Genomic DNA, 12,722 nt, shown 5'->3' with positions numbered 1-12,722 from the left:
ATATTATGTTATATTTATATGTTCGTGTGTGAGTTCGATATTCGACCATAACCAAATTAGTCAGTGACTCCTCAAGATTTAGATTCATTCTATTTATGACATTACATTTTTTGTTCTGTTAGTGTTTTCTTTAAAACTTATTATATTTCTTTTTTTTTTAAATTGATGGTTGACTAAAGCTAAATATACTTTATATAGAGAATAAAAAGGTGCTGAGCTGTTTCGTCTTTGCCTATTTAATATTTATTTAAAGATGCAAATTTATATTTTCAGTTTAGGTATGTAGCTTTTATTTCAAATTAAGTTTTATACAAACGTACGTACAAACGCACTCTAAATGTCTTTTCAATTTAATTTTATTATGTAAGTGGCTGAGAAACCTCACGGCCGAAGCGGAGCCCATAGACATCTACAACGTAAATGCCGCCACCCACCTTGAGATACAAGTTCTAAGGTTAGTATAGTTACAACGGCTTCCCCACCCTTCAAACCGAAACGCATTACTGCTTCACGGCAGAAATAGGCAGGGCGGTAGTAACTCCCGTGCGGACTCGCAAGAGATCCCACCTCCAGTAATACAAGGGTAATACAGTAGTACATGAGCTTGAAATATCAATTAATTTATATGATGAATGCTGTAGCCTTCAAAGCGGAAGGTGTGACTGCTGGTGGTGCGTGTAATGAAAGGGAAAACAGCCGAGAATACTATTATATGTACCATGATAGCACGTCGCATTAACATATCCATATTTAAAAACTGCGGGTCACAATTTGTCTACCACGTGCTTAAACGTGTCCTTTAATAGAGGAAAGACATCCACAGCCCTCACTTGATAATCATAGCCATCAGGATTGGGAACCTCCTTGCCGAGTATGCTCTTTTATTACCAATTATAACTTGAATCGCTTCATATCTTGAAACTTTATTAGGCAATTCATGCTATTTAAATAAAGCCTTACATGTTTAATTATATGACAACAATATCTAGTACTTGATTATTTTTCAAATTGTAAAATCCGAAAATTTGTGAGAATAGATGGAGATTTTTACTCTTTCAAAGAAAAACTATTAGGTTTTGATCAAACTTCACAGTTTAATAGTATAGACATCAGAATATCACACAGTGCGGTAGTAATTTATATTTTCATACAATTGGATACATTTCATATTTATTAAACCCGGAGCGTGACTACGATTCATTAGTAAAAAATAATGTTAAGATGCAATTCCGCATTTCCGCAAACGCTGCATTGTGCGGAACAATTTGCAATGTACTGTTGGACCGATTTTGATATAAGTATTGAATGTTTGGATGGATTCCCAGTTAGTTTACTCACGTCATTTCGGATCCTCCCGATCCACTAACGGCGCTTTTTGGTAACTCAAGCACTGGTCACCGTTTTTATCGAACTCGTCGCTTGAGATGAAGGGTTCCGTGAGTAAATTAACCAAATCCGCAGCGACATTTGGCCGGAACGCGAAGCGCCAAGTTATGGGAATTGTTTTATTTTGTTAATTTAGTGTTTCTACAGATTTCAATGTATAATAGCGGTGGTTTATTAACTGTTAAGTATCTATGAAAGTGCAGAGAGCATTCCATATCTTGGTTACCCAATTGATTAATGTCTCAAATGAAATAAAGTTGCATTTCATTTCGCTCCATATGTATCATTTTTATAAAACAGAATACACAAGGCTGTATGGTGTAAGCCTTCGCCTACCCACTTGGAAAAATTGAATTATCAATCGTCAACTGGTGACATTGAATCATGACTTAATTTATCTCTACATAATTTTGCAAAAGTCCCCTTTTTAAAGATATATTTTTAAATTCTATCTTTCTATTATTTATTTTTGGCTAATGTAAAATAATACTAATAAATTAAATGTATAAGAAATAATAGTAATGTATTTAATAAGGTAACGTTTAAAGAAACCTGTAAAACAAAATTGCATGCAGACATCTAAAGCTGTGCGCACCACGTCAAATTCGGCTATTATAGTTCGAGGTGTATTAAAGCAAATTGCATCGAAAAATCGTGGTTGCCTCGGTCGTTCATTATTGTATTATAGGCTGTGTAGCTGTATCTGGTCGTCTTGTTCAATTGTGTTGTGAAAAGCCTGTTGTTCTTTACTATGTTCGAATCGGATAGTGAATATTTAAGTATTATTGCTGGAGTTGTGTGCTTATTGCGAGTTTCTTAACGTTCTCGATAGCGTAAAAGTTAAGTCAATTTTGTATGCAGTTGGAATAGAGCTCGTAGCGGCAAATGCACGCAAACAATTCCATTCTCATACGAAAATGAAATAACTTTTACGCTATCGAGAACGTTAAAAAATTCTCACTAGGCACACAGAACCCAAAAAATATTCGCAAAGTTATAATATCATATTTATAATTTAATTATAATTTATAATTTAATATGAATTTTATTGCATCTACTACTATTTACTCTGCACAGCCTTTGGTTTTCCGTCAATGTAGTATGAAGTATAATAAAAAAATGACAGTTTTTAATAAATAATTACATATATTTATGTGAACAATTAATTTTACTTGAATAAATAAAACAAATACCACTTTGGTTTAATTCCAAATAGAAATCTCCCGATTTCTAACGAATTTTAACTGGTAAAGTTTAACGATTTTTAAATTTACCTACACTTTTGCCATAGATAATACACTTGACTTTTGCAGCACTGTGTCTTCATGACAAGAAATATTAGATGTAGGTAGGCACGTATGGTTTGAATTGCGTTAAAAGTTTTAAATTATTCAGGACCGTACGATATTTAGACTTATTTAAATAAAATTTTTTATGTGAAGCTTACATAGAAAGCAAAGGAGATGATATTTTCTAAATCAGCAATATGGTTACTTTGCGCTTTGTTGTTGTTATCGGTATTTATGGCAAATTTACTGAATATTATTGCGACAGACCAAAACTTCTATTCAGACAATAAAAATTTATCAGTAAATTACACAAAGCATTTAGAGAGAAAAATTGGACAAATCACAGATACATCGGAAAATCTTATATGGTTCCTACAAGTAAGTTAGATTTTAATAAAGATGCGTAAAAATTATTGTTGAATAACAATAGTAGAGCCAATTTGAGCCAAAGTCATCTTCGTGACGCAAAAGCAAAACATAATGAGTGAAAACACGTATAAAGATAAAACAAAGAAAGTGTTAAAAAATATAAGACTTCTCAGATTTCAGATATACACATCAGTATATTTCGGGATCCCGGGAGAATAACGCAGTTTCAACAATTTTGCGACAGTACAGTGAAGAAAATTAAGCCAATGGCTGTTTTAGCCTCTGGTGATTTAACAGATGCAAAAGCCAAAGATAATTTAGGTAGTTCTCAAGTAAAACAAGAATGGGTATATTACTCTAGCATCATCAAAGAATCTGGTGTTACTGCTGACACCATTTGGCTAGATATCAGAGGCAATCATGGTATGATCTCTAATGTAGTGCAATAATTAAGCCTACAACTTTAGCAATAGGTGTATGAGGTAGCCAAGAGTCAGGTAACAGCTGTCAAATTTTTTTTAATTGTATTCTGTACTATCTCCCCACAACATATTAATTTATCATATATAATAGATAATCAAAGATAAGTTATTGTTGTCAAGTATTAATAAAAAAAATATTTTGTGTAGATTACAATCCATGCTAATTTCATTCCTGTACTTATTTAGCTATCTCTGTAGAACCTTTTTTGTTAAGTTGTAGGCTTGTAATAAAATAAAATGCACCATTTTAAATCTAAAATACTATTTTCCAGATAATTTTAACATAAGAAGTATTAATTCAGAAGAAAATTATTTTAAAAACTATTCAGTTCAAGGGCCAAATCATCCAAAATCTTATTTACATGTACTTGAAAAGAATGGAGTCAGCTTAGCATTTGTTGGTATAGATGCTTGTCCTGAGCCTGGTTTACGGAGACCATTTAATTTTATTGGTATGTTAGATGCACAAGAACAGCAAATGTTAGAGAAACTCAAGAAGGAAGCTGAATCTAAGGCTGATTATATTGTTTGGTTTGGTCACTATCCTACATCATGTATTATATCCATAGAAAAAGATTCTGAAAGATTGGATTTACGTCAGCTCATAGGGAGCAGTCCAGCTTCAAGAGCATACTTGTGTGGTCATTTACATGCTATGGGAGGTCTAGTCCCAAAAATGTACACGAAGCAAAAGAGGGGATTTTTAGAACTTGAGTTAGAAGATTGGAAAGATAACAGAATGTATCGTTTGGCAGCAATTGATCATGGCCACTTTTCGTTTGTAGATCAAAAACACAATGTATGGCCACTTGTCTTAGTGACTAATCCAAAACATGCCAGATACAATTTACCAGGACGGGAACCTTTAAATCTTATACATAGTTCCACATATATTAGGATTATTGCATTTAGTGATGTGAATATAGACATGGTGAAAGTATCTTTTGACAAGGATAGTTGGATGAATTGTCTTCACAAGGAAGGACCTTTGTATGTTTGTAAATGGCTACCACACTTGTTTAATAATGGCTTACATTATTTATATGTTGCTGCTACTGATGAGTTGGGAAGGGAAGCCTTTTTAAAACATCCATTTTCATTAGATGGCACCTCAGTATATTTTGAAATTATACCAAGAATATTATTAATGGTTAACGGTGGGACAGTGGTAAGATGAAACCCTAATTAAGAAATCACATTGTCTCAAATAGAGTACCAAACTAATATATTTTTTTTTTTAGTTTCAGTCAATTTTTGGAACTCTATTGATAATTAATGTTCTGCCTTTAGTTATTTTGCGCTTTCATAAGACCCCTCCGAAAATACGAAGACGGTATGGATATAACTTTGTAAAGAGGGTGTGGCTACTATCAAAAATCGATAGAGTGTTTTGGCCCATTGTATTGTATGCAATTTATTTACCATTTGGTCCGTGGGCCATTGGCAAACTTTTAGATGAACATATTGGAGTTATATTTGCCTGGGGAATAGTTATAAAAGGAGTATTCCTGCCTGAACCATTTACCTATATGTATGGTGGTGTACAACTAATGTTTATTCAAATACCATTAGTACACATTTTGGCCTACTGTTTAGAGATTCGGCTGTTCAAGAGTAATATAAGAGGTGCTCGACGTTTGATTATGCAATTACCATTTATATTTTTACTCAGCATTCAATTGTTATTGGCATATTTTTTCTGGTTGGAGTATGGTACATTGTCATTTTTGTTTGGACCACTGCGGACTTGGAGTGTTGTGTTAACGATACTGCTCTGGTATAGAACCATCACATTACCTGTCGACTATTGCAGGTAATTAATTAATTATATATATTTTATAATTATAACTTTTTTGATACTGATTGTAGATAAAAAGAGAGAAAAAAATAATAATAATAATTATAACATACTTGTCATCCAAAGCCCAAAAACCTGACGAAAGATTATTTGTGAGTTCCAACTACTAATTAATGGTATTGGAAGTAAAAATGAATTGATTGGTTTATTACTTAATTTATTGTGCTGTGAGTGGATGTCAAAAAAGCGATGCTGCTAAAAAAAAACTTCTTTACTGGTGGTCCGGAGGCCTTTCCGGTTTAACCAGGACAGGTGGGCAAAGGCTCAGCCAGGAGGGGTGGGATTTCCTAACAGCTACCCGAGCGCTTCCGAAGGAGACCTAACATTTTGTGGTAGGCAGCGACTTGGCTCTGCCCTTACATTGCTGAAGTCCACGGGCGACGGTAGGTAGCCACTCACGGTCTGATGGATCCGTAAGGACGTGTCTAGGGCGACGACGGTGACTGGCTCCTGCGTGATCAGGATTCGCCGGCAACGATAAGGCGATTATCATGACGATTTAGACCTACTCACAGCACTAGGAACCAATCAGTTCTCTCTTATTTAATTTAGAGGATTCCCTATTCGGAGTGGTAAAAAGAAAAAGAAAAATCGTATATTTATTTGTGTTCTGCTTATTCAAATATGTAGTTATTACACTATTAATTATCATTGTTATCATATTTTAATGGTACATCCCATACTTGATGGATTGACCGCAAATAGTTTACTATCGAAAGCAATTAAAAATTTTTTGGACTCCGTTTTCGAATTGTGATTCCAATTTTTTTGTCACGCTAACGCACACCCCTGTCGAGTCCTCCGGGGTCCACCTGGACCAGTTTGGAAACTAAGGATCAAGACCAAAGATCAACGGTGATAACTTGGTTCTGACGATGTTTTGTATATTGTGGGTAGAGAGTTCTTTATTGTATTTTTTGAGATGGGGCATTCGAGATGAGTCCTTTCATACTACCAGGAATCATTTCGTTCGTCCACTTTGTTTTTTCGGAATCGGAATTCGGCTTTGGGATAAAGTAGGTACCATTTCTCAGCGCTGTATAGTTTCCATTCTTAAACGACATTTGGAAACAGTTCAAAGTGTTAGGCAAGGATTAGTTGTGCCCTCGCATTTCTGACGTTTAGGATCATCGGTGACCTCTCACCGTCAGATGGGCACTATGCTTATATACATTCAAAGGCAATTAAAAAAAGTTTTACTTATAAAATGGCTACATTTTCATAAAACTGAGAATTTTTCAGTTATTCAGGAACTGGTACAAAACCGGTGACGTTTCAGGGAGGCTGGTTTATTATTTAAAATGAAGCGAAGTAAATTCTAATATGTAAATGTTAAAATATTGTTATGCGCTGGAGTTCGGGATAAATAAATGTTCCACCAAAGTACAACTATAAACTGTATTCAATACTTAGAACACTTAAAACACTTTAAAATTCTCAATTCGCTTCGCTTCAGGTGATTCGTTCGCTGTTTCGCTTCGAGTAATTTCGATTACTAACTGACTGCGTGCTATCTCTGCAACGCTTTTATAGTCGATACCACATCCCTAGAATTATCGAGAATATTCCACACATTTCGAATATTGTGTTTCCGCTATCTGATAATAGATGGCGTTTTACTTCTCGAGCGTTATAGATGCTACTAGATCCTTCGATATTCGTTCGACTATTCGGCGATAGATGGCGTTACTCTTACCGGGGTAACAATATATTATGTCATTTAGTTATTTTTGTGTGATGCTACCTACAAGGTAATTTAGCATTGGTATCCATAGTACGTAAGCACTTTCCCTGCTACAACTTACCCGTCTAATACTCATGTCACTTACCTTATTGGCAAGTAATTTTCATTTGATTTTATAAATTTTCCATGCCGCCTAAAACAAGATACTATCAAATACCTATTAATAACCTTTTAGGTTAAATATTTGTGTATGGCTTTAGATATTATTTTAGAATAATGAGGAATTCCCAACATGAGACGTTATTTGGATGACAAGAGTACATACATATTTGAAATATATAATTAATATAACGGACCTATTTAAGACATTCATAGCGTTATTTTGAATTTCAGCAAATTAAGGAAATTGGATCAAACACCAACATAATAAATTCAATGTAATGAAGATTTTGCAGAAGTGAAGCAGTTTTTAACTTGCATTCCAGACGAAACAGATCAAGACAATAGGTATGATATTAATTATTAAGATATTATTAAATAATAACAATTACCCGCGTGTAGACTTTCCGACAGCTTTATGACTTCACACACACACTGTATGGTGTAGATTGTTAATAGAAATGCCATACAAAAAAAAAATGACTAAGCAGTTTTCCTTTTTATAAAGCTATGAACATAAGAGAAATAAAAATAAAAACTAGTCTGGCACAGATTAATCTAGATGATTGATAAACTACGTGTTGCCCTCTTTGCATCGCGATTGCACTCTGCAAGTTTATGAGAAATTCAAATATTATTTTCATTCTTTGTTTGTATTCGGTACTAGTATTTTGTTTTATCGTCCACAATATATACAAACCGAATATCGTTTGGGTATACTATTAACTGTATTAATAAAATTATGTCGCCCAGTATAAGACGTTATATTTTATAAATTTATTTTTCTTTTGTAATTCTTTTACTCAACCAAAAAGAAAGCTTCGCGTTTTGTTTAGAGAAAAGGCCTGGGTAGGGGGAAGCGGTGATCATCATCGAATGTTATGTGTTTGGTCTACCGAGCACTAGAAGTTAATAAAAGTAACACAACTATCAATTATCTTTTATTAATTTTCGTCATAATGACTGAATAAACCAAATAGGAATTGTGTAAAAAAAATTATTTTATTTTATTGTAAGAGAAGCTTAAAATTATTTGTTTTTAATGAATCGTAGAAATTGAACAAAAAAACGGTGCTTTCATCGTATTTACGAGCTTTAACACATTCAAGTATTCTATGCAATTTGTAATTTTGAATATTTTTACCGTATTTAACTATTTGTATACTGAAAGTAAAAGTGATATATAATTATAAAAGTAAAAGCAATATGCGTGACTAACGGCTGTGAAAACTGATGTAATCTATTTAACTTTATTTTCACGTATGCAAAAAGAATTGTCTAATGGCGATTTAAAATGAATTTTGCATCCACACTGTAGCCTGTACTTAAAGTTGAAAATCGCTTATCAAATTTGACGAACCGCGCATTCGTTCCGCAGGTTTCTAAAAAAAAAACTTTTCCTACAAACGAATTAAAATTGTGATATAAATTTCAAAACATCCGTCTGCAATAATTTAAATCGTGTAATATGTTTTTATTAATGAAAAATTTAAACGGAAGTTTTGAAAAATATTTAATTTATTATTATTCTTTTTCAAGTCGAGAACATAATACTTTTGTTTATTCAATTCGTTTTATTGTTTTTTTTCTCCTCCACTAATAGTACTTTTTGTTCTTATTTTATTTACTTTAGGTACATTGTATCTCTACAATGATACTACATAACATTTATGATACTATATTTTATTCGTTTTTTTATTAGACAGCGTTTTAAGACAAGTAAAATTTTATTGTGTCTGTAACGAGAATAAAATGGCGCCACCTACGGGCTGCGTTACTTCGAGATCGAAGTGATGTTAGTTTATATTTTTCGTGTTTATTAAAATAAAATGATTATCATAATGTAATCGAAGTCGTTAACGGCGATTTTGCAATTATTTATTTATCAAAGAAAACTTTTTGGGTACATTATTGTAAACTGAACGCACTATTTATTATCTGTGCCGAAGTTTAAAGGTTTTAAAAAGAGTTCAAGTTGCAAAAATCATAAAACCATAAACTTTGTATCAAAGGAAAAATAATAATCAAGTAACTAGACAATTAAAATTGTACAATAAAAATAAATTATTTATTTTTAGCTTTAAGTAGAAATTGAAGAAAGTTGTTCGTTTTTGATGATTCGATAAATGATTATGTAAAAAAAAAACTTTAATATAAAAAAATCTCTCAATATGGTAATGTAATTAAGTTTAATTTCTTCAGGTTTTGTTTTGGTTTCCGAGTAATTAAAACAAAACATACACGTAAAATAAACCTTGAATACAATAGAATCTTCATCTGTCCTCACCAATTCTATTTAATTATAACTTATATAATGTATTAATCTACGTCAATTCTACAGAAAACGAACTGTTTTTTTCTGTTTTGTTCTAAAACCTTTTTTAGCTTTTTTTCACTTCGCACACAGCTGCATCAGTTCAATTTAAATTATATTATCACTAGTTTCTAGCTGTGGCTTGGCTCGCGTGTTCAAATATCAATGTATTTTCCCGTGGGATTTAGATGTTTTTTCGGGATAAAAGGGAGTCTATGTCACTCTTCTGACCTAGTATTATCACTTTAAAATAGATTTTTTTATTTTTATTGCCCTTGTATGCAGACGAGCATACGGCCCACCTGATGGTGAGTGGTTACCGTCGCCCATGAACTTCAGCAATGCCAGGGGCAGAGCCAAGCCGCTGCCTACCGCTTAATGTAAATCCATCATTCCTTTTTGACGTGAAAGAAAATCAAACAAATCAGCAGACTTGCACATTATTAATATTAGTGTGGTTAATTTATTGGTGAATTCACGCAATATTATTTAATAGATTGATAATAAATGTCACTTGATAGTCTGATTCTAGTCTAAATAGTGTTTATATTATCTTATTATCGGATTGTTTGATGTATTAATCAAAAATTTATAAAATTTACTATTTATGGAAAAAAATATTTCGTGAAAAGATTATTCTACAAGTCAATATAATTAATTGATTTAGAGGCTATGGATTGTTTTAGTCAATATTCGCTGATTCATGTTGAGTAAGATGTCTAATGTACCATACCACCAATAACCATTTTCACTGTTAAGAAGAAACCAGATATGAGGGGAGGCTGATATTATAATATTATATTTATAATATGATATTATAAGTAATAAATATGTGTTACATTAAATTGTGAATTGAATGGTTTTATAAAAAGTGTTGTTTCCTACTTATATGCATGCCTTTTACAAGTAATAAAATATTGATAGGTAAAAAAAAAACTTTCAAGAAATTTGTCATAAAATGGCATCTATGGTTTAAAAATAAATATTGTGCTTTAACACGCTCGTACGTTTTGTTCGCTCCACACAATAAAATTAATTTATTTTAATTAGAATTAGTGTATTATCATATCCTCACAATACGCCAAATACTATTTTTTTGTTCTTAGAATACTTAAAGAGTTATAAGAAAATAATATTTTAACTATAGTATTATTAGAGTTTCTGGTTATTTAAGGTATATTATGAAAAATATAATGGAATATTGAAATCGAAAATCAGTGAATTTTACATGTTTATTTAAAATATTTATTGACTACATGGATTGATAGCCGAGGGAGGTTTTACTATTATTTCGATCAATGGTATACATTGTAATGTTACTTAAATATTAAGATCATAACAATATAATAAATGAATGCATAATATATTCAAAAAGTTAAATATATCTTGTATATTTTACTTTTATAGTAACAATAGACAAACAGCTTGCGATGTAAATAATAATTTTGTTATTTCTGATTTTATCTTAATTGACTCCGCATTTATGCAAAAAGCAGTGTGAAGACATTTGTTTGTTATCGAGATATTGGATCCTAGTATGTATTATATATACCATAAGGTTGATTTTATAGTCACGTTTTGTAGTCGCGGGTGCGGTAAGCTGATCGGGCGCTATTATAATACGAACGGTTTTGTTTTATTGTTCCGCAACTAAGTGACAAAAGAAGAACTTATTCATATATATGTGTATACACTATTTGGTCACATAGTTAAACTGGTAGGTGTTTGATATTAGTTATATAAACAGGTAATTTAATAAAATTTTCCCAAAATCACAAAAGATTACTAGTGTAAAAAAAAGAATGTACTAGTTCATCCTAATAAGCGTTAAAGCCTTTCAAGTTATTTGTATCGGTTGTTCGGTGCTCTGTAAGTTTCAGCAAATTTTGCCATTCAAACCAGAACGCATCACTGCTACAAATTATTTGTCAAATAGAAATAGGCACGGAAGTTACACTTACCCTCCGATATGGGTATATTATGCCTTTGGACTCAGGAAGCTTGCAGTGATTTATCAACTCTCACAGAAGATAGGGCACAGTTTTTATTTTGTATGTTTGTCACATATTGCACCCAAGCCTAAAGTGGAATTTTGAATTGGGCCTTCCGATCATGCAAGCGGCAAGCGTCATTATAAAATCAGCTTGAGATTAAACGTCTCCATTCCGGTAAAAAAAAGTAAAACGCTGTTACATTTTTATTATTAATAAATAAAAGTATACAATAGGTACATACAAAAATCCAAGAAACTTAAGTATAGTTAAACAAAAATATACAGCTAAATAATATCATTGAATTTTATGTCTTATGATAATATTAAAAGTCTATCACATATGATCAAGAAGATTCACAGTAATTTTAATTTATTATGTATGATATTTTTTGAATAAACGCACGGACCATAATAATGTGTTTTATTTGCGTTTTTTCCGCAATCTCATACGTTTTGCATCTGGCACAGTATTGATTATTTCCATAAAAGGAATCTATGTTTATCATTTTAAATGTCTTTAACAAATTGTAATTTTAATGTACATGACGATCTAGTTGATGGATTACACTCATTTGAATCTGCGAAAAAGCTACAGCAACCACTCACTACGCTGTTAAAATCAGGAGGGTTTCATCTTAGAAAATGCAGATCTAATGCACCGGAACTATTGAAGTCAGTAATTTCGGATCTATCATGTAACAACGAACATTAAGCTTTTGAACAAGATGAGATTGCCAAAACATTAGGGTCCTATTTGATTCCAGAGAAAGATATTTTTATATTTAACTTTAACATAGCATCAACGCCTCGAATAACAAATCGAGCACTGTTAGCAGAAATTTCTAAACCTCTTGATCCTCTAGAATGGTTAGTGACAGTGAAATTAAAAATGATTTTCATGACTTGGTTATCAATTGGTTATATTCAATTGGGATGATTCGTTACCCAAAGAAATCAACACCGAATGGAAAAAAGCAAAAGATAGCCTCGATAATCGTAGTCTAATAGAAATACGAGGGGGATCTAAACAACAGAAAACTACAGTATGGAATTACATGGATTTTGTGACTCTTCCACCAAAGCTTATGCATGTTATTGTCGTATTAAGAAATTAGAAAGTTCTAGCATTACTTTATTGATCGGCAAAACTAGACTTGTGTTGGTTAACAAAGCGTGTGAATGCTGCGA

General features: G+C 32.2%; 1 protein-coding gene across 1 annotated transcript; it reads left to right on the top strand.

Annotated features, from left to right (window-relative positions):
- The first annotated feature begins 1,782 nt into the window (after window positions 1-1,782).
- On the top strand, window positions 1,783-11,949 carry LOC101741585 (transmembrane protein 62). The gene is made up of 5 exons (XM_004929422.5): window positions 1,783-3,053; window positions 3,218-3,467; window positions 3,799-4,694; window positions 4,768-5,339; window positions 7,462-11,949. The coding sequence occupies exons 1-5, from the start codon at window positions 2,850-2,852 to the stop codon at window positions 7,493-7,495; spliced, it is 1,956 nt and encodes a 651-aa protein (XP_004929479.2). The 5' UTR covers window positions 1,783-2,849; the 3' UTR covers window positions 7,496-11,949.
- The last annotated feature ends 773 nt before the right edge of the window (window positions 11,950-12,722 follow it).

This window comes from Bombyx mori, chromosome 12, assembly GCF_030269925.1.
Source record: "Bombyx mori chromosome 12, ASM3026992v2".
Classification (NCBI taxonomy): Eukaryota; Metazoa; Arthropoda; class Insecta; order Lepidoptera; family Bombycidae; genus Bombyx; species Bombyx mori.
The sequence above is the reverse complement of the archived record's forward strand: the minus strand, read 5'-3'. Positions and strand labels throughout refer to the sequence as shown.

Excerpts from the sequence above, each read along its gene's own strand:
- LOC101741585 (XM_004929422.5), top strand. The coding sequence starts at position 2,850 with ATGATATTTTCTAAATCAGCAATATGGTTACTTTGCGCTTTGTTGTTG. Across the intron at positions 3,054-3,217 it reads ATCTTATATGGTTCCTACAA|ATTTCAGATATACACATCAG; the intron begins GTAAGTTAGATT and ends AAGACTTCTCAG. Across the intron at positions 4,695-4,767 it reads TGGTTAACGGTGGGACAGTG|TTTCAGTCAATTTTTGGAAC; the intron begins GTAAGATGAAAC and ends TTTTTTTTTTAG.